Source organism: Theropithecus gelada, chromosome 3 (genome assembly GCF_003255815.1).
Source record: "Theropithecus gelada isolate Dixy chromosome 3, Tgel_1.0, whole genome shotgun sequence".
Classification (NCBI taxonomy): Eukaryota; Metazoa; Chordata; class Mammalia; order Primates; family Cercopithecidae; genus Theropithecus; species Theropithecus gelada.
Window position 1 is genome coordinate 15,976,320 of NC_037670.1, and position 25,601 is coordinate 16,001,920.

General features: G+C 54.1%; 1 protein-coding gene across 1 annotated transcript in view; it reads right to left on the reverse strand.

Annotated features, from left to right (window-relative positions):
* The window catches only part of GRID2IP (Grid2 interacting protein), a 57,688-nt gene that overhangs the window by 4,853 nt on the left and 27,234 nt on the right, over positions 1-25,601 (reverse strand). Inside the window, exons 5-20 of the mRNA XM_025378461.1 lie at positions 21,564-21,633; positions 21,105-21,199; positions 20,257-20,440; positions 13,496-13,650; positions 10,041-10,172; positions 9,720-9,817; positions 9,392-9,509; positions 7,722-8,077; positions 6,747-7,163; positions 4,577-4,664; positions 3,539-3,616; positions 2,222-2,418; positions 1,741-1,896; positions 1,520-1,606; positions 727-856; positions 522-640 (exon numbers count right to left, since the gene is read on the reverse strand). Of these exons, the coding sequence (XP_025234246.1) occupies positions 522-640; positions 727-856; positions 1,520-1,606; positions 1,741-1,896; positions 2,222-2,418; positions 3,539-3,616; positions 4,577-4,664; positions 6,747-7,163; positions 7,722-8,077; positions 9,392-9,509; positions 9,720-9,817; positions 10,041-10,172; positions 13,496-13,650; positions 20,257-20,440; positions 21,105-21,199; positions 21,564-21,633 (2,480 nt within the window). The remainder of the gene's footprint in view (positions 1-521; positions 641-726; positions 857-1,519; positions 1,607-1,740; positions 1,897-2,221; positions 2,419-3,538; positions 3,617-4,576; positions 4,665-6,746; positions 7,164-7,721; positions 8,078-9,391; positions 9,510-9,719; positions 9,818-10,040; positions 10,173-13,495; positions 13,651-20,256; positions 20,441-21,104; positions 21,200-21,563; positions 21,634-25,601) is intronic.

Consider the following 25,601-nt stretch of genomic DNA (forward strand, 5'->3'; position numbering starts at 1 on the left):
ATAGAGTGAGACTCAAAAAAAAAAAAAAAAAAAAAAAAAAAAAAAAAAAAAAACAGAGCAAGGCTCTATCTCAAAAAATAAATAAAATAAAATAAATAAATACATACATACATAAATACATAAAATAAAATAAAATAAATTTATAATCCAGGATGGGACACGGTGTTATGGCTCACGCCTGTAATCCCAGCACTCTGGGAGGTTGAGGCAGGCAGATCACTTGACCCCAAGAGTTTGAGATCAGCCTGGGCAACATGGCAAAACCCTGTCTCTACTAAAAATACAAAAATTAGCCAGGCATAGCCTGGGTGACAGAGTGAGGCCCTGTCCCAATCAATCAATCAATCAATCAATAAACAACCCAGCATGGAGCCTCTTCCAGGAACCCTGGGTGCACAGCAGCCTGTGCCCAGAATCTCTGCAGGTAGTCGAGGTCTCCAGTGGCCACTGGAGCCATAGCCAGCTCCACCCAACCATCCCACGATCCAGCCTGGTGCAGGAACAGGCTGCTTAGAGGATGCTGACATGACCACTGCAAACTTGTCCTCGCTGGAGGGGGAAATGCTCTCGCAGGCATCCTGTATCTCGCTGATAGTGCCATGGAGGTCGGCCAGGTCGCTGGTCAGAGCCCGTTGGTTCACTGTAGGGAAGAGGACAGAGTCCACATGGGGCCACTCTCCCAGCCCAGGACAGCATGCCTCTGCCTCATCCACCCACCCAGCATACCTTTGGCAGCCAGGGGCACAGTGGGCAGGTCCTGAGCAAAGCCCAGGAGTTCAGGGAAGTGCTGGCTCAGCGATTTGGCAAGGATGTGCAGGAAAGTGGACTTCCCATCTACTGTCTTGGTGGAGTTCAGCTGCAAGTGACCCCCAACATACATCCCCATCAAGGACCCCATCAGATGGGGTCACATGGGCCCAGCTTCTCCTGGACTACTGTGGCATCAGTGATCAATTCTTGCCCCTCCCCCTTTTTTTTAAATAGCAGGGTCTTGCTCTATTGCCCAGACCAGAGTGCAGTGGCTCCATCATAGCTCACTACTGCCTCAAACCCCTAGGCTCAAGCAATCCTTCCACCTCAGTCTCCCAAGTAGCTTGGACTACAGGCATGTGTCATGCCTGGCTAATTATTTTTGTAGAACTGGGGTCTTGCTATGTTGTCCAGGCTAGTCTCCAACTCCTGGCCTCAAGTGATCCTCCCACCTTGGCCTCCAAAAGTGCTGGGATTACAGGCATGAGCCACCACACCCAGCTCAATCCCCAGCCTTTGACACTCTCTTTCCAACTCTTTCCCCTCACTCCATTTTTCCAAATCCTGGGAGTGTGTTCCCCTACACCACCACACCCCACCCTTTGCTGCAGTCACATCCTGGCTTCAATGTAGCCCTTTTCCTGCTAGGAGAAGAGCCCTCCTTGGTCACAATGTCCTCTCCTGCCCTCTGCCACAACTGAGCTAGGCTTGGCGTCAGCGCCTTGCTGCTAGAGCAAACCAGTTAATTGCTGCCGGCAGGCCCCCTCACCTCTGTCAGAAAGTTGATCTTGAAGCCGGTGGTCTTGTTGGTTTTGGGCTGTCCATCGTTGAGATAGTTGCCCATGGCCAACACAAACTGTGGACGAGAAGGTGGGCAGGTCCTGTCCTCCACCACCACCCACCCACCCTGCTCTCTGGATGGGCCTCCATGCTGGAAGCCCCAGGAGGCAGAGAAGCAGATAGGGTGCCAGGGAGGGTATGCCCCCTGACCTCCAGGATCTTGGCGAGCTTCCGACTGTTTTTGAGCTCCAGGGAGGCCTGGCGCAAGCATTCAAGGCTGCCACGGATCTCCTCTGTCTTCTCCTGAAGCGTGGCCTGGAAGTGGAGGCTGCGCAGGCGCGTCTTGTATTCGGGAACTGACAGCATCTGCCTCGAAGGCAGAGCCAGGATTCACCCATCCCCTTCCTGGGACTCTCTGCCCCACTGCAGGCTTTGGGGTGGGGGGTCTGCTAAATGCTTGGGCCCGATATTCCAGTAGGAAGAATAAGCACGACCCCTGGGGGAGCCTACCTCCCATGTACCTTGGACCCCTGATGGGACCTGGCCATTAAAGGTTAATGTTAAACTGGGACACAGAGGCCTGGGCGCAATGGCGGCCCTCGAAGGGGCGCGGGACTCCAGCAGCACTGGCCACAGTGACAGCCCCTATGAAGCCGGCCGAGGCCTCGGGGCGGGATTGTGGTCGCGGCACCTGCAGGACGAACTGGTCCGGCTCGCTGAGGCGGCCGGGCGCCTCGCGGAAGGCCTGGTAGCGCTGCTCCTCGTCGGCGTCAGGCGCGAAGAGCAGCAGCTGCGCCAGATGCGCGGGCTCCAGGCGCCGGGACTCCATGCTCATCAGCACCTGGCGCAGCTCCGCGGGGCTCAGCTTCAGGTGCGCCAGGAGGATGGCTGCGGGCGGGGCGGCGCGGTGAGTGGGCGGGGCGGGGGCGGGGCTGGATGGGATCCAAGACGGAGAGGGAGGGCAGAGGCGGAGAGAAGCGGGGACGGGGCGGGGCCTACGGGAGAGGGCGGGGCCTTGAGGCTGGAGGGACCAGAAACGCGGACAGGGACCAGAAGATGCGCTGAGGCGGGTACCGGGTGGGGAGAGGACGGCGCTTCAAGATTGGCCTGGGCTAAGGGGAGGAGCCTGGGAGGGGAAGAAAAAAGGAAAAGGGGCGGGGCCGATCGGTGAGCAGGGGCAAGGAGAGGTTGGGGCTCGGCAGGAAGAGGGCGGGGCTTCCAGGTTGGCCCAGGCTACAGGGGGGAATCTGAAGGGGCAGAGGACAAGGAAAGCGGGTAGACCTGAGAGGGAGAGCTGGGGCGGGGCCTGGGCTACTGGAGGAACTCTAGAGGGGTGGGGGACAATGAACAGGGCGGGGTCTACGAGGATAAACTGGGGCGGGACTCAGGTGGAAAGAGGGCGGGGCTTTGGGATTGGCCTGGGCTACTGTGAGGAGCCTGGGGGGGGGCAGAAGCAAGGAAAAGGAGCGGGGCTGCTGGTTGAGATCGAGCTGGGGTAGAGGGCGGGGCCCAGCAGGGAGAGGGCGGACCTTCCAGATGGGCTTCGGCTACAGGGAGGAGACTGAATGGAGAAGACAAGGAACAGGGGCGGGGCCTGCGAGGGGTGCCGTAGGGGGCGGGGCAGGGGCGGGCCCTGAAATAGAGACGGTCTTTCCGCGACCGATTTAAGGGTGAGGACGGGGTTCTCGAGGCGCTAGATTAAGAAGCTGGGTGGAGCCTATGGGGGTCGGGCCAGGGACAAGGGCGGGGCCTGCGAAGGAGAGAGGGAATAAGGCTGGAGGCGGGGCCAGAACCGGGGAGTTGATTACACAGTGAGGGCGGGGCCGGCACCTGCGCCCAGGTGGGATCTGGCTGGCTATGGGGCCTGGGAGGGGGCCTTCACCGCGCTGAGCGACTGGAGTCTGGGTCCCCACCGCCTAATCTCTGTCATCCACCTGGGCAGGTCTGAGGCCCAGAGAAAGGGCCGCCACCTGCCCCCTACACCCCCTGGGGTTCCCCGGACCCTCACAGGTGTTGTAGGCCTTCTTATGGGACAGGATCTCCACCACCTCCTTCTTCCGGAAGGGCTCCGGCCCCGGCACCGGTTCTGGAAAAGAAACTGACAGTTTACGAAGGGAGCTAGGCTGAGGCTGCAGTGGGAAGGCCCAGGAGTGGTGTGGCCACAGCCAACAGCCACGATTCCCCCTAAGGACGACCTCGACTTAATCAGCTACGCATGTGCATAGTCCCCTCATTCCTCAGGTCAGGGACCCTCAGGCCTCAGGTCCTGTGTGTAACCTCCCCCACCCCGTGCCCTGTGCATCCTCCATGCTGCAGGAGGCCAGGTCTTTCTGTTCCATCCTGGGACCGCCTGTTCCACCCAGCAACGACAGGGAGATACCCAGGAAAGGGTGAGGGCAAGGGAGCCTGGAAGATATATTTGTGGATGCCCCCTGTCTACGGTGTGACTGTGAACAAACTACCTCACCTCTCTGTGCTTCCTCATGAGGAAGTGGGTGGTGATCACAGTATGTACATCATAGAGTTGCCATGGGATTTAGAAATTAGAGTCCCTGGTATTTGATCACTGCACAATAAATGCCAGCTTTTTTTTTTTTTTTTTGAGTCAGGGTCTCACTGGGTCACCCAGGTTACCAGGTTGGAGTGCAGTGGTGTGATCACGGCTCACTGCAACCTCCACCTCCCAGGCTCAATTGATCCTCCCAACTCAGCCTCCCAAGTAGCTGGGAACCACAGGCATCCTCCACCATGCCTGGCTAATTTTTTGTATTTTTGGTAGAGACAGGGGTTTTCCCACATTGCCCAGGCTGGTCTCGAACTCCTGAGCTCAGGCGATCCACCCATCTCAGCCTCCCAAAGTGCTGGGATGACAGGCACGAGCCACTGTGCCCGGCCTAAATGCCAGCTATTAAATAACTCAGGGACGGAAGGCTTGAGGACACATCAGGTTAAATAGCAGTCAGTGCAGCCCTGGGAGATACTAAGCCTGGGGCTGTCACAGATGGTGTGGTATCTGGGGTTCCCCTAAGGCCATCAGGCCACTCACTAGCAGGTTTCTGGGTGCCGAAGTGGAGCTCCAGGTCAAGGTATTTCACCATGTCACTCAGCTTGTCGTAGTCGGAGTCTTCCCCGAGCTGCCAGGGAAGATGGGAAGTTCAGAGGAGGAAGAGCAGCAGCAGCTGGACTGGACTCCCACTTCCCACCCTCTGAGGGCCGCCCTGAGGACTTCCCGAGCAAAAGCACCCATCAGGTGCTGGGATCAAGCCCAGAGCCGGAGGAGACTGCAGGAAAAGCCAGATCATCCGAGTCACTGGGTGCTGAGCCAGCGCCTCTTTGGGTTAATCGAGACTCAAGACTTGGAACTCTACTCGTGCAGAAGCCAGCAAGGTGGGACTGAAGCAGGGGCATGAAGGAGCTGTGAAGAGGCTAGAGCCAACTAAGGGGCTACCAGAGGTGGCTCAGGGGTCTGGCTCTGTCATTAGGTCTCCTTGGAGGGCGGTGAGTTCACCAGGGCTGCCCTGGGCAGAGTGAGCTGCTGCAGGGAGAACTGCAGCTGTGACAGCCTAAGGGCCAGACGCTGGACACGTGGCTGTGATGAATGGCATAGATGAGAGGTGACAGCCTGGGGCTGGGACAGGGAGTGAGGATGGGGTGCCTGCCAAAGGGAGACGACCCAAAGGGAGGGCAGGCAGGGGAATGAAGTCTTAGAACACAGCTGCAGGGCAAGGACACTGAGGATGGATTTGGGCTTGGCCAGATGTGTGACCTGTGTCCCTGTCTGCGCCTTTGGTAACCAAAGGAAGAACCACGCTGTGGAGCAAGACTTGGAGATTGGTTTAAGGTTGGTAGGAGTGAGGTCTCCAGGGGACTCAGGAGGTCCCTATTTGTGCCCTTGTCTGAGTTTTGTTTTGTTTTTTTTTTGAGATAGGGTCTCACTCTGTACCCCAGGCTGAACTGCAGTGGTGCCATCTTGGCTTACTGCAACCTCCACCTCTGGGTATCAAGTGATCCTCCCTCTTCAGCCTCCCGAGTAGCTGGGACCACAGGCATGCACCACCATGTCCGGCTAATTTTTTGAATTCTTTGTAGAGACGAGATCTCACTATGTTGCCCAGGCTTGCCTTGAACTCCTGGGCTCAAGCAGTCCTCCCACCTCAGCCTCCCAAAGTGCCGGGATTACAGGCATGAACCACCAAGACTGGCCTCACTGGGCATCTTTATTAGCAACTTGGAAAGGGTCCCTGGAGATGTGGGCTGATGATATCTTGGCTGAGAAGGCAGGAGACAGAACTGGGACCCAGGAGATGGCAGTGGGGAAAAAATCACAAGCATGCTTCTGCCCAGTGTGACTACACGTGAGAGCGTGTTATGGATCCCAAGAAGATGCAGTTGAGGATGATGGTGAGCATGAGCACTGGGTTGGGGCAGCCTCAGGAGCTGGAAGGAGTCCCTGCCATATTAAAAAGAGTATGATGTCTGGGTCAAAGGAAGTGAGAACCCTGTTCTCTCCTCTGAGCTGGAACCCCCATTGGGGGTTCCATCTGGGAATGTCTCTTTGACAGGGACACGGACACTGGAGTGGGGGCTGGAAACCACATTCTAAGAGAATGACCTGAAAAAAAAAGAGGTGGGGTGAACCTTGTTCATCTTGCAGATTGTTTGGTCTGTGGATAAGATTGCTCTGCCTGATTTCAAGGGCCAGAAAGAAAACAGGGCATGGGAATCCTGGGGAGACAAGATTTCAGAGCAAGACAAAGGATGGTTAAAATCGTCCAGTGAGGAAAGGAAGACCTTGACAGGTAGTGAGTTCCCCATCACTGAAGGTGTTCAAGCATACCCTGGCAGTGTTGTGCGGGAGGAAATTCAAGCATCAAAGTGAAAGGGTGAAGGCTGGTGTGCAGGAGTTTGAACCAGCTGCTCTTTTAAGGGTTTAAGAGAACTCGTGTGGCCTCAAGAGCGATAGGTTTCAAGGATGGGTACGGTGGCATTTCCAGGTGTCCCCAGTGTGTGTCGTTGGCTTAGGGACATAGATTGGCTTCAATGCCTGCAATGGCCCCCAAGCATGGGGATGTCCTTGGGCTGGGCGTCTACTCATCCTCTGCTTGGGGTAGGGAGTATGATGTTGGAAGATGCCTGGTAGATGGGTTTTCCTTCAGTGATGCTGCCCAAGCCATCCTCCCCCAGTACAGAGCACTGGTGGGTCCCAGGTCACCCACCTGACCCCAGATGGTGCCTTCTGAGTTCTCCACCTGTTCCCACCGCAAGCGCTTGACACTCATGTGGCTGGTCTCACTGCGCCGGTGGCCCAGGCCCCGGGACAGCATGGGGGGTGCACAGGGCACGGGTGGAGGCAGGGGCGGTGGGGGTGGTGGAGGGACTGGGTGGCTGAGTTGGGTGAGGGGCTTGGTCAGCGCCTGAGCAGGGCCCCGGGAACCATCAGAGCCGCGGGAGCTGGGCTTGGGGTCATGGAAAGGCAGGGGTGGTGGTGGAGGGGGGCTGAGTGGGGGTGGGGGGATGTGGTCAGAGATGGAGGAGTAGGTCAGGGAGCTGCCTTCTTCACTGCTGCTGACACAGTCGCTGGCGCTGCTCCGCTCATTGGTTACGAAGCTGCCCTGGTCATCATGGAAGCTCATCTGGGGGTGGGGAGAGAGGCAAGGGGAGGGTGAGGCTGGGCCCAGAGAGACTAGAGCAGGTGCAAAGTGAAGGATCATGGGATAGCCTGGGACAAGGATAGGGCCGTCTCATGGGTTAGCCTCAGCCTGTGAGGGGGACAGCCTAGGATAAAGATAGGACTGTCTCATGGGTTAGCCTCAAGCTGTGAGGGGCATAGCATGGGCTAAGGATAGGACCCTCTCGTGGGTTAGCCTCAGGGTGTGAGGGGGATAGCCTGGAATAAGGATAGGACCCTCTTACAGGTTAGCCTCAGGCTGTGGATGGGATAGCCTGAGCTAAGGAACGGGCTAACCTGGGACAGCGAATACAGGCTAACCTCAGACAAGGAGCATGATAACCTCAAACAGGAGATAGGGTAACCTGGGGCAAGGAGTAGGATAGCTTGAGCCAGGGAGTGGGATAGCCTGGGGAAGATCCCAAGGGCAGCAGGCCCCTTCAGGAGCCCAGGAACACTATTGCTTTGCGGACCGCCACACCTTGCCTCACCCGCCTCCCTCCACACCTGCTTGCGTGCCCACCTCCTCATAGTCATTCTCGGGGGTCAGGAAATCATCCACGATGGTGACCCGGGGGCCCAGCTGCTCGCTCAGCACGTCCAGGAAGCGGTCAGTATCACGGCTTCGCACAGGGTGGGAGAAGGTGAAGAGCTTCCTGCGGCTGGGCGGGCGGGCGGGGTCCGGGCTTGGGGGGCTGTCAGGGCAGATGGGCCCGGGGCCTGGCTGTGGGGAGGGTGCCCTGCTGCTGTCCAGGCTGGCGTAGGGGTGGGACTCAGAGCTGCTGGGGGAGGCCAGACCCCCTGAACACAGCGGGTGGTAGCAGGGGGAGGGCAAGAGTCGCTCGCTGGGCCACGAGACGCCGGACAGGGTCCTGGGCCCTGGAGGGGGGATGGAGTATGAGGATTCCTCTTCAGCCAGCACTGGGGTTCCAGGTGCAAGCTGGAGAAAGGGCCCTAGGGCAGGCTGGCTCTGTGTCCCGGGCCACTCCCCTTTCCCTCTCTGGGCACAGTGCAGGAAGACCCTGGGCGGCCCTGCCTTCCAAGCATGACCAAAGGCCAGACCCAGTGAGCAGGAGCATTGTTCAGCCTCAGGACAGGCTGGATGCCAGCTCACCTTGGAATGGTCACCAGGGGTCCCAGCTGGGAGCCACTGAACACCACTAACTCAAAGGGTGGAGGGGCTTCTCTAGGGCCCAGACCCAGAGTCACGGGGCATCTCGCATGCCCAGAAAGCCCTGAGATGACAGGAGGATCTCCCAGGGGTCCTGCCTTCTGAGCTGCAGAGCAACTGTCTTCCCAGCTGTGCCATTCACAGGACAACACGTGCACTCGATAGTTTATCCAATAACCCCTTGCTAACTCGGGGACTTCTTCAGAAACAGTCATCTGCCAACATCTGCCTTCTTTCTTTTTCTTTCTTTCTTTGTTTCTTTCTTTCTTTTTTTTTTTTTTGAGACAGATTCTCACTGTTGCCCAGGCTGGAGTGCAGTGGTGCAATCTCAGCTCACTGCAGCCTCCGCCTCTCGGGTTCAAGCGATTCTCCTGCCTCAGCCTCCTGAGTAGCTGGGACTATAGGCACGTGCCACCACGCCCGGCTAATTTTTTTGTATTTTTTGTACAGACAGGGTTTCACCGTGTTAGCCAGGATGGTCTCAATCTCCTGACCTCGTGATCCACCCGCCTCAGCCTCCCAAAGTGTTGGGATTACAGGCGTGAGCCACTGCGTCCGGCCTCTTTTTCTTTTTTAAGATAGGGTCTTGCTCTGTTGCTTACAGGCTAGAGTGCAGTGGCTCGATCACAGCTCACTGCAGCCTTGAACTCCTGGGCTCAAGTGATCCTCCCAGCTCAGCCTCTTGAGGAGTTAGGACTACAGGCATACGCAACCATGCCCAGCTAATTTTGTTTTTTTTTTTTTTTTTTGTAGAGATGGGGTCTTACTATGTTGCCAGGGTGGTCTCAAACTCCTGGGCTCAACTGATCCTCCTGCCTTGGCCTCCCAAAGTGCTGGGATTACAGGCACAACCCACGGTACCCAGGCTACTGTCTTGATCCACAGCTGAGGTGAGGGTCACAGGGCCATGGGAGGGACTGGGACAACCCTGACCCTGATGGAGCAGAGAAGCAGCTCCAGGGCTGAGCCTGGGGTGGAGGGAAACATCCGGACAGTCAAGAGGACAGAGGCTGGAGCCCTACCTGCGGTGACTGCCGGGCTGGGGCCCGGAGGGGAAGCCCGGGATTTGGACACGGTCCCCATCTTCCCTTTGAAGCTGCTGTTCAGTCGAGACTCGAGCTCTGCATAGACGGCTGACATCTGGAGGGAGGCGGGGGTGAGTCCAGCCCACCCTACTTCTCCTCATGGCCCTAATGTGGCCTCAGAGGCCAGGCCTGGGTGGGCCGGGAGGCAGGGATCTGCCCCAGCCTGAAGCAGCCCCTTGGCCTGGGTCTCCTGGGCCCAGTCCTACGGACCGTCCATTCCCCGCCCCCTATTGACCCCACCTGGAAGGCAGTGAGAAGGTCTCACCATCTTGGGGTTGGGGGTCTCAGGGAGGGAAGTGCCATCGCCCGCTTGGCGCTCGCCTGGGATCAGGGGAAGAGGCATCTCAGGGCACTCGCCAGGACCTACCGAGGAACAATGTCATTAAGGTAATGATGTCTGTATGGTAATGTATCTGAGCTCTAAGGCTCAGGCCCCGGCCCAGAACCAACAGGCCCCACAGACCCAGGAGGGCCAATCCTGAGCCCTGCTTAGCCCCATTCCCTGGGATTCCCCACCTCACCAAGCCCATTTTGCAGGTGGAAAAACTGAGCTCCTTTCATACCCTCCCCCCGACACCGGCCTTACCGCAGCTGAGGCCAGCCTCCAGGCCCTGGGACCGGAGGCTGCGGCGGCACATGGAGGAAGCCCGCATGGAGCTCCGCGGCTGGGGCTCGGGTGTGGGCTCCGGCTCCAGGTCCAGCTCAGGCTCCGGCTCTGCTGTGGGACATGCAGGGAATATGGGGCCCTCTTGTCCTCTCAGCCAGACAAGGGACCTCCAAAACAGAGAGGGGAGGGCAGATGTCATCTGCACCAATATGCGGACCCCAGGTTATGGGGTCTGCCCTGCTTGCCTCCAGAACAGCTCTTGAGGGGAAGCCCCGGGGCAAGAAACCAGGTGCCAGGAGTGGCACCAAAATGCAGCGAGCCTGAGCTCGGGGGCCTAGCAGAGATCTCATGACAACAGCTTCCAGAGTCTCAACTCCCAGTGCTTGCCCCAGGCCAAGTCACTGCTGCCCAGAGAGGATTATAGGCAAAATAGGTTTTTTTCTTTTTGCTTTTTTTTTTTTTTTAGACTTAGTTTTGCTCTTATTGCCCAGGCTGGAGTGCAGTGGCGCAATCTCAGCTCTCTGCAACCGCCACCTCCCAGGTTTAAGCGATTCTCCTGCCTCTGCCTCCCGAGTAGCTGGGATTACAGGCGTCCACCACCACGCATGGCTAATTTTTGTATTTTTAGTACAGACAGGGTTTCACCATGTTGGCCAGGCTGGTCTCAAGCTCCTGACCTCAGGTGATGCACCCACCTCAGCCTCCCAAAGTGCTGGGATTACAGGCATGAGCCACTGCTCCCGGCCAAAATAGAAGTTTTTTGAGCTTAGGCAGATATGTAAGACATGTGTTGTCCAGCACGGAGCCCGAGCTTCTTGCTAAAACCCTAGCAAGTTGTGGGTCCCTGGGACTGCAGCTCATGGGCACAGCAACTCTGCAGCAGCTCCTCCCCTCCCCTCCCCTTCCCTCCCCTCCCCTTCCTTTTCAACTGAGTCTGGCTTCCTTCCCTCCCTCCCTCCCTCCCTTCCTTTCTACCTTCCTGTCTGGCTTTCTCCTCCAGGCTGGAGTGCACAATTTCAGCTCACTGCAACCTCCGCCTCTCGGGTTCAAATGATTCCCAAGCCTCAGCCTCCCAAGTAGCTGAGACTACAGGCATACACCACCACACCTGGCTAATATTTTGTATTTTTTTTTCAGTAGAGATGGTGTTTCACCATGTTGGCCAGGCTGGTCTTGAACTCCTGATCTCAGGTGATCCACCCGCCTCAGCCTCCCAAAGTGCTGGGGGATTGCAGATGTGAGCCACCACGCCTGCCATTTTTTTTTTTTTTTTAGACAGGTCTCACTCTGTCCCCCAGATTGGAGTGCGATCAAGGCTAAGTGCAGCCTTGAATTCCAGGCTCAAGAGACCCTCCTGCCTCCCCAGTAGCTGGGATTACAGGTGCATGCCACCATACCCAGCTAATTAAAATTTTTTTTTTTTTAGAGAAGGGATCTTGCTATGTTGCCCAGGCTGGTCTCCAACTACTGAACTCAAGTGCTCCTCCCACCTCATCCTCCCAAGTAGCTGGGACTACAGGTGCACGCCACCACACCTGGCTAATTTTTGATTTTTTTTTTTTTTTTTTGAGATGGAGTCTCGCTATGTCACCCAGACTGGAGTGCAGTGGTGCGATCTCAGCTCACTATAACCTCCATCTCCTGGGTTCAAGCAATTCTCCTGCCTCAGCCTCTCAAGTAGCTGGGATTACAGGTGCGTGCCACCACGCTTGGCTTAGTTTTGTATTTTTAGTAGAGACGAGGTTGCCCCAGTTGGCAAAGCTGGTCTCGAACTTCTGACCTCAAGTGATCCACCTGCCTCGGCCTCCCGAACTGCTAGGATTACAGACGTGAGCCACCATGCCCAACCACCCCTGGCTGATTTTTAAGTATTTTGTAGATATGGGGGTCTCGTTGTGTTGCCCAAGCTGGTCTTGAACTCCTGACCTCAAGCAATCCGCCCACCTCAGCCTCCCAAAGTGCTGGGATTACTGGCGTGAGCTACCGAGCCTGGCCTGCAGCGGCTTTCATAGCAGGGGCAGGGTGCCTAGACCAGGGTAGAACACAAGCTTCCGCACACCTTCCATCCACATGGCCTGCATGCTGAGTGCAGGGGTTTGTGGGCATTCGAAGGGCACGCTGAACCCACTGGTGGCAGCCACACACATACGCAGGCCTGTGTATGTGCAAGAAAGAGTACACTGGGAGCCACTGGCCAGGTGGGATGCGGTTGTGGGCTCACGATCCTGGTGATGGTGTTGGCATGTCTGTAAACGGCAACCACATGAATTTCTTTTTTTTCTTTTCTTTCTTCTTCTTCTTCTTCTTCTTTTTTTTTTGAGGGCAGTAGCTCGATCATAGCTCACCGCAGCCTCGATCTCCTGGACTCAAGCCATCTTCCCACCTCAGCCTCCCAACTAGCCGGGACTACAGTTGTGCATTACACCTGGCTAAATTAAAACGTATTATTTGTTTATTTATTTTTTTGGTAGAGACAGGCTCTTGCTATGTTGCCCAGGCTAATCTTGAACTCCTGAGCTCAAGTGATCCTCCCACCTCAGCCTTCTAAAACGCTGGGATTATAGGCGTGAGCCAGCGCGTCCAGCCTTACACAAGTTCCTTGATCTGTGCCACGCTTCTCAGAGTACCGAGCACAGCCGCTGAGATCACTTCCATTTTGTGGGTGCAAAAACTGAAACCATAGGTGGTTAGGTGCAGTGTCTAAAGTCTCAGGTTATGCTGTGTACGCTGCATAAAGGTCACGCTGGGAAGGCACATCCGTGGGGCCACATGTGGGCCTAGCCCTGGTGTATTGTGGGTGTGTATGAGCATGGCTGTGGACACATCTATGTGTGAGGGGCCCAAATCGGCTGTAAGACCCCATAGGTGAGGCCACATGCAGTGGCTCACACCTGTAATCCCTGTGCTTTGGGATGCCAGGGCAGGAAGATTGCTTAAGCCCAGGAGGTTGAGGCTGCGGTGAGCCGTGATGGCACCATGACACTCCAGCCTAGGCAACAGAGCAAGACCCCATCTCCAAAAAAAAAAAAAAAAAGGCCGGGTGTGGTGGCTCACACCTATAATCCCAGCACTTTGGGAGGCCAAGGAGGGCGGATCATGAGGTCAGGAGATAGAGATCATCTTGGTTAACACAGTGAAACCTCTTCTCTACTAAAAATACAAAATATTAGCTGGGTGTGGTAGCATGCGCCTTTAGTCCCAGCTACTCAGGAGGCTCAGGCAGGAGAATCGCTTGAACCGGGGGAGGTGGAGGCTGCAGCGAGTCGAGATCGCGCCATTGCACTCCAGCCTGGGGCACAGGAGTGATACTCCGTCTCAAACAAACAACAACCAAAAAAAACTTCACAGGTGAGAACAGCTGTCTGGATGTTCACCTGGTGAGCTGGACAGTCAGCAGCTACAGGCAGGGAAGTGGCAGGGGAGAGGACGCTTACCTGTCATGGCCGTGTAGCCCAGGAAGCATGCGATTTTCTCCTGGCAGAGCTCCTGCTCCTCATAGGTCAGCAGCTGGTAGATGAACTGCCACAGGACCTGCTTGGCAGGGGTGTCCAGCACAGGGTAGACGTCAACGATGAGGGTGTCAATGTTCCTGGGGGAAGGTGCAGGAACGAGAGGCTCAGTACTCACGGGCTTACTATGATGCACAGAGTGGGGGTAGACAAGATGGGACTTCCAAGCCACAGTGTCTGCCCTCATGCTCTATCCCTGCCTTTGAAACACAGAAGTGGGGGCCGGCCACGGTGGCTCACGCCTGTAATCCCAAAACTTTGAGAGGCCGAGGCAGGTGGATCATTTGAGGTCAGGAGTTCGAGACCAGTCCGGCCAACATGGTGAAACCCCGTCACTACTGAAAATACAAAAATTAGCCATGCGTGGTGGTGCACACCTGTAAGCCCAGCTACTCGGGAGGCTGAGGCAGGAGAATTGCTTAGGCCTGGGAAGTGGAGGTTGCAGTGAGCTGAGATCGTGTCACTGCACTCCAGCCTGCGAGACAGAGTGAGACTCTGACTCAAAAAAAAAAAAAAAAAAAAAGAGAGAGAGAAGTGGGCAGGAAGGCAGGCTCCAGGGATAGGGTAGCCAGACTCCAATCTCGGCTCTGCCACTTACCAGCTAAGTGACCTTTCTCAAGTGACTTACCTTCTCTGTGACTCAGTTTCCTCATCTGTAAAATGGGGATAAAAATAGCATCTACCTCATAGAGCTGTCGTGAAGATTAAAACGTATAGAAGAGGCCAGGCATGGTGGCTCATGACTGTAATCCCAGCACTTTGGGAGGCTGAGGTGGCTGGATCACCTCAGATCGGGAGTTCGAGACCAGTCTGGCCAACATAGTGAAACCCCCCTCTCTACTAAAAATACAAAAATTAGCTGGGCGTGGTGGCATGTACCTGTAGTCCCAGCTACTCAGGAGGCTGAGGTAGAAGAATCGCTTAAACTGGGAGGTGGAGGTTGCAGTGAGCTGAGATTGCGCCACCGCACTCCAGCCTGGGTGACAGGGCAAGACTCTGTCTCAAAAACACAAAAAACATATAGAGCAGGCCACGCACGGTGGCTCATGCCTATAATCCCAGCACTTTGGGAGGCTGAGGTGGGTGGATCATGAGCTCAGGAGTTCGAGACCAGCCTGGCCAATGTGGTGAAAACCCCTCTCTACTAACAATAAAAAAATTAGCCAGGCGTGGTGGCACATGCCTGTAGTCCCAGCCACTGGGGAGGCTGAGGCAGGAGAATCGCTTGAACCCGAGAGGCAGAGGTTGCAATGAGCTGAGATCATGCCATTGCACTCCAGCCTGGGCAACAGAGCAAGACCTCGTCTCAAAATAATAAATAAATAAATAAATAAATAAATAAATAAGTAGGAGAACATCTTTTGACCCAGAAGCAGGGAAGAATTTAAAATTTCAAAAGCCAGGCCGGGCGCGGTGGCTCACGCCTGTAATCCCAGCACTTTGGGAGGCCGAGGCAGGCAGATCACGAGGTCAGGAGATCGAGACCATCCTGGTGAACACGGTGAAACCCCGTCTCTACTAAAAATACAAAAAATTAGCCGGGCATGGTGGCGGGCGTCTGTAGTCCCAGCTACTCGGGAGGCTGAGGCAGGAGAATGGCGTAAACCTGGGAGGCGGAGCTTGCAGTGAGCCGAGATCGTGCCACTGCACTCCAGCCTGAGGGACAGAGCGAGGCTCAGTTTCAAAAAAAAAAAAAAAAATTCAAAAGCCAAAACTGTGGGCAGCAAGTCACCCAGGTGCCAAGGCTAGAGACTGAGGGCACAAGCTCTTCCAGTATAATAAAGAAAATATATAGAATAAGAATAATTATACTATAAATAGATTATAGATATGATTATATGTGAATATTATTAATCATTAGTTTATAGCATTACTGTTTATTCCAATATTATAATAATCTTTGTTCTACAATTATAACCTAGGAAAAACCAGGCCATACAGAGATAGGAGCTGAAGGAACACGGTGAGAAGTGATCAAAAGACTAGTGTGGGCCGGGCGCGGTGGCTCAAGCCTGTAATCCCAGCACTTTGGGAGGCCAAGACGGGCGGATCACGAGGTCAGGAGATCAAGACCATCTTGGCTAACATGGTGAAACCCCGTCTCTACTAAAAAATACAAAAAACTAGCCCGGTGCAGTGGCGGGCGCCTGGATTCCCAGCTACTCGGGAGGCTGAGGCAGGAGAATGGTGTAAACCCGGGAGGCGGAGCTTGCAGTGAGCTGAGATCTGGCCACTGCACTCCAGCCTGGGCGACAGAGCGAGACTCCATCTCAAAAAAAAGAAAAAAAAAAAAAGACTAGTGTGAGCCCTTTGTTGCGCCTGGACAGGGCCACTAGAGGGCTCCTTGGTCTAGCGGTAACACCAGTGCCTGGGAAGGCACCCGTTACTTAGCAGACCAGGAAAGGGAGTCTATCTTTCCCGGGAGAGTTAGAGAAGACTCTGCTCCACCACTTCTTGTGGAAGGCCTGCCATCAGTCAGGCCCGCCCCCAGCCATCCAGAGGCCTAATAGTCTCCCTGTGATGCTGTGCTTCAGTGGTCACGCTCCTGGTCCGCTTTCATGTTCTGCCCTGTACACCCAGCTCCACCTCTAGATAGCAGTAGCAGAATTAGTGAAAGTACTAAAGTCTTTAAAATGCATAGAAGAAATAATGACGGCCGGGCGTGGTGGCTCAAGCCTGTAATCCCAGCACTTTGGGAGGCCAAGACGGGCGGATCACGAGGTCAGGAGATTGAGACCATCCTGGCTAACACAGTGAAACCTCGTCTCTACTAAAAAAAATACAAAAAACTAGCCGGGCGAGATGGCAGGTGCCTGTAGTCACAGCTACTCGGGAGGCTGAGGCAGGAGAATGACGTGAACCCAGGAGGCGGAGCTTGCAGTGAGCCCAGATCGTGCCACTGCACTCCAGCCTGAGCGACACAGCAAGACTCCGTCTCAAAAAAAAAAAAAAAAAGAAGAAGAAATAATGACGTAAGTTGTCCCCTCTTTCTCTCCACCTCGGCTACCAAATAGGGAAGGGCCCCCTGTCTGGTGGACACGTGACTCATATGACCTTACCTATCATTGGAGATGGCTCTCACTCCATGCCCTGCCCCTTTGCCTTGTACACAATAAATAACAGCACGGCCAGGCATTCGGGACCACTACTGGTCTCTGCGTTTTGGTGGTAGTAGTCCCCCGGGCCCAGCTGTCTTTTCTTCTATCTCTTTGTCTTGTGTCTTTATTTCTACGATCTCTCGTCTCCGCACACGAAGAGAAAAACACACAGGCCCTGTAGGGCTGGACCCTACACAAAACTATAGGACCAAAAATGTGGCGAGTTTGATTATGCAAAAGCAAGGTTATCTATTCAAGGAAGCCCAACATAGACACATTAATATTAGACACAACAGACCTAATAACAGAAGTAACAAATGGGAGAGAAATTTACAACATGCAAAATCAAGGAGAAATCAGTATCTAAAATATACAAAGGTGTCCAGCTGTCGTGGCTCACACCAGTCATCTCAGCACTTTGGGAGGTTAAGGCAGGGGAATCACCTGAGGTCAGGAGTCCGAGACCAGCCTGGCCAACATGGTGAAACCCCATGTCTACTAAAAGTACAAAAATTAGCCAGGCATGGTGGTGGGCGCCTGTAATCCCAGCTACTTGGGAGGCTGAGGCAGGAGAAACACTTGAACTGCGGAGGCAGAGGTTGCAGTGAGCTGAAATTGCACCACTGGACTCCTGCCTGGGCAACAGAGCAAGACTCTGCCTCAAAATAAATAAATAAATAAAACAAAATATACAAGGGGCTGGGGGCAGTGGCTCATGCCTGTAATTTCAGCACTTTAGGAGGCTAAAATGGGCAAATCACTTGAGCCCAGGAGTTCAAGACCAGTCTGGGCAACATGGCAAAACCCTGACTCTACTAAACAAAACAAAACAAACAAACAAACAAACAAAAATTAGCTAGGCATGGTAGGTGAGCGCCTGTAGTCCCAGCTACCTGGGGGGCAGAGGCACAAGGATCGCTTTAGCCTGGGAGTTCGAGGCTGCAGTGAGCTGTGTTTGTACCACTGCACTCCAGCTTGGGTGACAGAGTGAGACCCTGTCTCAGAAAATAAACAAAATGAAATAAAATAAAATATACAAGAAACTTCATGCCAGTCAACAAGGACAAAAATCCAAGAAAACAAAAATGGACAAAGGGTATGAACAGGTAATTTATAGAGAAAATTCCAGAAAAAGTTCACAAGCATATTAAAAGACTCTTAAAATAATTAGTAATAGAAGGCCGGGTGTGGTGGCTCACACCTGTAATCCCAGCACTTTGAGAGGCCGAGGTGGGCAGATCACGAGGTCAGGAGATTGAGACCATCCTGGCTAACACGGTGAAACCCCGTCTCTACTAAAAATACAAAAAATTAGCTGGGCGTGGTGGCGGGAGCCTGTAGTCCCAGCTACTCGGGAGGCTAAGGCAGGAGAATGGCGTGAACCCGGGAGGCGGAGCTTGCAGTGAGCCAAGATCACGCCACTGCACTCCAGCCTGGGTGACAGAGCGAGACGCTGTCTCTAAATAAATAAATAAATAAATAAATAAATAAAATAGATAGTAATAGAAGAAAACCAAATAAAAATAACAGGATGTCACTTTTATGGCTAAGAAACTAGCACAAATAGGCCAGGCACAGCGGTTCACGCCTGTAATCCCAGCACTTTGGGAGGCCAAAGAGGGCAGATCATGAGGTCAAGAGATCAAACCACCCTGGCCAATATGGTGAAACCCCGTCTCTACTAAAAATACAAAAATTAGCTGGGCGTGGTGGAGAGTGCCTGTAGTCCCAGCTACTTGGGAGGCTGAGGCAGGAGAATTGCTTGAACCTGGGAGGTGGAGGTTGCAGTGAGCCAAGATCACATCACTGTACTCCAGCCAGATGACAGAGTGAGACTCCATCTCAAATAAAAAATAAAAATTAAAAAAAAGAAACTAGCAAAAATAAAAAGTTGGACACCACTGTGATCTAAAGGAATTTGGCTACAGTTATAATCAATGTATGAAATATACACAGAGTAATGTGGACAGAGCTAAACACACAGTAATTGGTGAATAAGTCAGACACAAAACATGATATAAAGCACAATGATTTTTTTTTTCTTTTTTGGAGACAAAGTCTCGTTCTGTCACCCAGGCTGGAGAGCAGTGGCGTGATCTTGGCTCACTGCAACCTCTGCCTCCTGGGTTCAAGTGATTCTCCTGCCTCAGCCTCCCAAGTAGCTGGGACTACAGGTGCCCACCACCATGCCCAGCTAATTTTTTGTATTTCAGTAGAGACGGAGTTTCACCATGTTGCCCAGGATGGTCTCAAACTCCTGAGCTCAGGCAATCTGCCCAACTCAGCCTCCCAAAGTGTTAGGATAACAGGTGTGACCCACTGCACTCGGCCTGTTTTTCTCTTTTTTCTTTTTTGAGACAAGGACTCACTCTGTCACCCAAGATGGAATGCAGTGGCACAATCACTGCTCACTACAGCCTTGAACCCCCGGGCTCAAGCGAACCTCCCGCCTCAGCCTCCCAAGTAACTGGAAGCCAGGCAAGGTGGTGGGCGCCTGTAGTCCCAGCTACTCAGGAGGCTGAGGCAGGAGAATGGCGGGAACCTGGGAGGCGGAGCTTGCAGTGAGCTGAGATTGCGCCACTGCACTCCAGCCCGGGCGACAGAGTGAGACTCCCGTCTCAAAAAAAAAAAAAAAACAAAATTAGCCAGGCATGGTGGCGCATGCCTGTAATCCCAGCTACTTGGGAGGCTGAGGCAGGAGAATCACTTGAACCTGGGAGGTGGAGGTTGCGGTGAGCCGAGACTGCGCCACTGCACTCCAGCCTGGGCAAAAAGAGCGAAAATCCATCTCAAATTCATCTCAAAAAACAAACCAAAAAAACCCCAAAAAAACCTTCAAACAAAACAAAAAGGTATGGACAAGTGACAGGCTTTGCAGAGACCATAATAATGACCCATGGACTGAGGAGTGTGATAAATGCAGCTGGCTGCAGCTGAGGTCCAAAAAGAAAGACAGCAACCCTACCCCGAAGGGCCTGGCCCATGACAAATGCCCACAGGTGGGGCTCTGGTGAAGGTCCCATCAAGAATGCTGCAGGTGAGGCCGGGCGCAGTGGCTCACGCCTGTAATCCCAGCACTTTGGGAGGCCGAGGCGGGCAGATCACGAGGTCAGGAGTTTGAGACCAGCCTGGACAACATGGTGAAACCCCATCTCTAGTAAAAACACAAAAAAATTAGCCAGGCGTGGTGGCGCATGTCTGTAATCCCAGCTACTCAGGAGGCTGAGGCAGGAGAATCGCTTGAACCCAGGAGGTGCAGGTTGCAGTGAGCCGACATTATACCACTGCATTCCAGCTGGGTGATAGAGCGAGACTCCATCTCAAAAAATAAAAAAGAATGTTGTGGGTGGTCCCTGTCTGCCTCACTTCACAGAGAAGGCTGAGACTCACCCAAGGTCACGTGGCTAGGAGGTGTCAAGTCAGAGATTGTTCCAGGGCAGCTCAGTTGCCCACCACCCTGGGACCCCGATACCAGCTGCCACCTTCCTGAGCATCCCCCAGGAGAATGGGACTGAGGAGGCTCAGGCAGGGAGACTAGGATGTGAGTCTAGGTAGGACTTAGGGCCCACCCAGGGCAGGTCCGGCCACCTGTGCTGGAAGAAGCTCTCAAGGGCCCGGCAGACCCCATAGCGCTCAGGAGGCGTGAGCAGGTGCTCCAGCTGCTGGCTGAAGGTCCTCCCTTGGACCCGGATGCTGGACGGCAGGATCTCCGCCACCCACTGCAGGGAGGTGAGCGCCGACGATGGGTTGGGCGAGTCCAGAGAATCCGAGTCTGCTGGGACCACAACCGGGAGAGGCACGAGTGACCCAGAGTCCCCAGGCCAGGTGCAGTCTCCCTGGCTTTTGAGGTCAGTAGACCTCCTGAGCTGGGGTGTGGCTGTCCAGTGCCATGCATGGGAAGGCATGCCTGCTGTGCGACACTGGGGCCAAGGATAGAGGGAGTCAGTCCTGGGAAGGGTCCCTAAAACTATACGCTAGGGTTTTTTGTTTGTTTGTTTAGACAGTGTCTCGCTCTGTTGTCCAGGTGGGAGTACAGTGGCGTGATCTTGGCTCACTGCAACCTCCGCCTCCTGGGTTCAGGTGATTCTCTTGCCTCAGCCCCTCAAGTAGCTGGGACTACAGGCGCGTGCCATCATGCCCAGCTAATTTTGTATTTTTAGTAGAGACAGAGTTGCGCCATGTTGCCCAGGCTGGTCTCAAACTCCTGGCCTCAAGCTATCCTCCCACCTTGGCCTCCCAAAGTGCTAGGATTATAGGCATGAGCCACCGTGCCCAGCCTCACCGGGGTTCTACAGCACCACTTAGGGGGCAGCCCTGGGGAGGCAAGCTGAAGGTTTAGGGGAAGAGCTGAGTCCTCTGCACTGTGAATCTCACACATAGCAGCCCAGGCAGTGTCTCTGTGGGCCAAGGAAGCCAAGTGTCCATGGGGGTCTCACCACTGGCAAATGGGACGAGCCCTTCCTCCACCACCAGCGTAGGCATGGCACCACTGCCCTGCAGCATGGACACCACCTTGTCGTGGGAGCAGTTCCTGCCAAGTAGAGATGGCCCAGGAGGGCCTGACTGGGGTGAGCCCTCTCCACGGCCACCAGCCAGACCTCCCTGTCCTGCCCACAGAGGCCACACAGCAAGACCACCTCTGTGTGACTCTGTGTCCCCAGCATGGAGCTGGAATATTTTCTGGTTGGAAGGATGAACTGAGGTCCTGGCTAGAGTTGGAGACTGGCGAGGAGGAGTGTTAGATTCAAGAGTTCCCACTGGAAAAGGGACAGACCTTGGGGACCAGCTGGTGAGAGGAGATTGTGACCATGGCCTGCGTGCCCCAAAAGGCAGGAGTCTTGCAGGGGGTGGGGGCAGTTCATCACCAACCTCTGGTGTCCCCAATAGCCTCTGACCTCATGTCCAGTCCATTGAGGAAGAGGATCCGGTCACCTGACTTGAGGGCAGCATTGTCAGCTGGGCTCCCTGGAAGCAAGAAGAGAGGGTGTGCCGGTCAGCGGCAGGTTACCACTTTGAGAGCAGAATGCTATCCTGTTTTCGGCCGGGCGCGGTGGCTCACGCCTGTAATCCCAGCACTTTGGGAGGCCGAGGTGGGTGGATCACAAGGTCAGGAGATCGAGACCATCCTGGCTAACACGGTGAAACCCTGTCTCTACTAAAAATGCAAAAAATTAGCCGGGCATGGCGGCAGGCGCCTGTAGTCCCAGCTACTTGGGAGGCTGAGGCAGGAGAATGGCGTGAACCCTGGAGGCGGAGCTTGCAGTGAGCCGAGATCACGCCACTGCACTTCAGCCTGGGCGACAGAGTGAGACTCCGTCTCAAAAAAAAAAAAGAATGCTATCCTGTTTTACAGGCGAGAAATGGAGACTCAGAGACCCATAACTGGCCGGGAATGGTGGCTCACACCTGTAATCCCAGCACTTTGGGAGGCCAAGGCAGGAGGATCACTTAAGGTCAGGAGTTCGAGACCAGCNATATTTTTTTTTTTGAGATGGAGTCTCGCTCTGTTGCCCAGGCTGGACTGCAGTGGCACGATCTCCGCTTACTGCAAGCTCCGCCTCCCGGGGGTCAAGCCATTCTCCTGCTTCAGCCTCCCTGAGTAGCTGGGACTACAGGCGCCCGCCACCACGCCCGACTAATTTTTTGTATTTTTAGTAGAGACGAGGTTTCACCGTGTTAGCCAAGATGGTCTTGATCTCCTGACCTCGTGATCTGCCCACCTCGGCCTCCCAAAGTGCTGGGATTACAGGCGTGAGCCACCGCGTCCAGCCTTCTGTATATATTTTTAAAATTTTAGAGACAGGGTCTTGCTGCAGTGCAGAGGTGTGATCACAGAGCCACTGCAGCCTTAACCTCCTAGGCTTCAAGCAATCTTCCCACCTCAGCCTCTGAGTAGCTGGGACCATAGGCACCCACCACCACTCCAGGCTAATTTTTTTTTTTTTTTTTGATGGAGTCTCGCTCTATCACCCAGGCTGGAGTGCAATGGCATGATCTCTCGGCTCACTGCAACCTCTGCCTCCTGGGTTCAAGCTATTCTCCCACCTCAGCCTCCTGAATAAGTGAGACTATAGCCACCACGCCTGGCTAATTTGTGTGTGTGTGTGTGTGTGTGTGTGTGTGTTTAGTAGAGACGAGGTTTCACCATATTGCCTAGGCTGGTCTTAAACTACTGAGCTCAAGTGATTCGCCACCTTGGCCTCCCAAAGTGCTGGGATTACAGGTATAAGCTACCGTGCCCGACCACCTAATTTTTGTATATTTTGTAGAGACAAAGTTTTACCATGTTGCCCAGGCTCGTCTCAAACTCCTGGCCTCAAATGATCCTCCTGCCTCAGTCTCCCAAAGCGCTGGGATTACAAACATGAGCCACCACGCCTCTTTCTGCCTCTTTTATGAGTCATCATTCTAAATGTAATTTGGAAGATAGGGAAAATATCAATGGCTAAATAAAATATACTCTCACATTGCGAGAAGTTCTACCTGGGGGAGGTGGAAACTGTCCAGAGAAGAGGGGGAACAATTAGAGAAGACTTCCTGGGAGAGGCGAGATGGGAGAAGTCCTTTCCCTGGACTCAAGAGGAGGAGAGAGTGATGGTGGTGGCGAATCCAATCTGGCATGCCTGGAATGGCGGGATAGCTAGAGAAGTTGTCGCAGGGGATCAAAGAGCACTGGGCCCAGGAGTCAGGAGATCCCAGTTTCTGGTCCTTAATTTACCAGAGCCTCTCCAGGCCTCAGTTTCTCCATCTGTAAAAGCATCCATCTAAACATCCATTTGGCTTCCTATGACAGGAAAGGCATGGGACCACTAGCTTGAAGGTTTGGTTGGGAAGAACAGCAGACCTGGATTTTTTTTTTTTCTTTTCTTTTCTTTTCTTGAGACAGGGTCTTGCTCTGTCACCCAGGCTGGAATGCAGTGGCACGATCACAGCTCACTGCAGCCTCGAACTTCTGGGCTGGGACTACAGGCATGTGCCTCACTATTGCCCAGACTGGTCTCAAACTCCTGGGCTCAAGTGATCTTCCTGCCTCGGCCTCCCAAAGTGCTGGGACTACAAGTGTGAGCCGCTGCACCTGGCCACACCTGGATTCTAACAAGGCCCTGGGCCAGGTATCTCTGGCTACCCATGTGGGAGAGACTGAGAGATGGGGATGGTGGTGGTGGCATGCTTGGAGCAGCCACATCCACAGAGGAGAGATGAATCACTTCTAGAGGAAATTCTCTAGAGAGTAGCTTTGGACCTTTTGCTTACAATACAGTGTCAACAATTTAGTGATGCCCAAATCGGGGAAGAACCCGAACATGCCACTTATCAGGATTAAGTCTCAGAACAGCCTGAAGCCTGTGAGCATGATGCACTGACACTGAAGTGCTCTTCCAGGGCTGGGACTACAGACCTCAGTTTGCCCATCTGTCAAAGCTTCCATCTAAGCATCCATTTGGCTTCCTATGACAGGAAAGGCATGGGATCAGTTCCGGACTGGGACTACAGGATCAGACAATGCTCAGCTCACAGATCCATACACTGGAGATATGCTGACACGCAGAGTGTGGAAAGAATGCACTGGCATGGCCACCAATGGGGATGTGTAACCAGGAGCATTATACTTAGGTGCCGGGAGGGGACGGATGCAGGACCGAGCAGGTGACCCAGTTCTGAGCAGATAGTTCAGGGAGGGAGAATTCAATTTAGTTCTAGGAGACACCTCTGCCCTACAAACACCTTCCACAATAAATATGAGCACACGCACCCCTGCCCCACTGGAGGGGCAGGAAGAAAGGGATTCTTGCACTGGGGACGTTCTGCCTTCTTCAAGATGCCATGGTTGGGCATGGTGGCTCATGCCTGTAATCCCAACATTTAGGAGGCTGAGGCAGGAGGATCCCTTGAGCCCAGGAGTTCGAGGCTGCAGTGGGCCATGATCATGCCACTGCACTCCAGCCTGGGTAACAGAGAAAGACCTCATCTCTTTTTTTTTTGTTTTTTCTTTTTTTTTTTTTTTTTTTGAGATGGAGTCTTACACTGTCGCCCAGGCTGCAGTGCAGTGGCGCGATCTCCACTCACTGCAAGTTCCGCCTCCTGAGTTCACACCATTCTCCTGCCTCAGCCTCCCTGAGTAGCTGGAACTACAGGTGCCCGCCACCACACCCGGCTAATATTTTTTCTGTATTTTTGGTAGGGATGGGGTTTCCCCTTGTTAGCGAGGATGGTCTTGATCTCCGACCTTGTGATCCGCCCTCCTTGGCCTTCCAAAATGCTGGGATTACAGGCGTGAGCCACCATGCCTGGCCGACCTCATCTCTTTAAAATAAAATAAAATAGGCCGAGTGTGGTGGCTCAGGCCTGTAATTCCAAAACTTTAGGAGGCCAAGACGAGCGGATCACCTGAGGCCAGGAGTTCAAGATCAGCCTGGCCAACATGGCGAAGCCCCATCTCTACTAAAAATATCAAAAAATTAGCCGGGTGTGGTGGCAGGCACCTGTAATCCCAGCTACTCAGGAGGCTGAGGCAGGAGAATCGCTTGAACCTGGGAGGCAGAGGCTGCAGTGGGCTATCGTGCCATCGCACTCTAGCTTGGGCAACGAGAGCAAAACTCTGCTCAAAAATTTTAATTTAATTTAATTTAAGAAATAGGCTAGGCCGGGCGCGGTGGCTCAAGCCTGTAATCCCAGCACTTTGGGAGGCTGAGGCGGGTGGATCACGAGGTCAGGAGATCGAGACCATCCTGGCTAACATGGTGAAACCCCGTCTCTACTAAAAATACAAAAAAACTAGCCGGGCGTGGTGGCGGGCGCCTGTAGTCCCAGCTACTCGGAGGCTGAGGCGGGAGAATGGCGTGAACCCGGGAGGCAGAGCTTGCAGTGAGCCGAGATCGCGCCACTGCACTCCAGCCTGGGCGACACAGCGAGACTCCGTCTCAAAAAAAAAA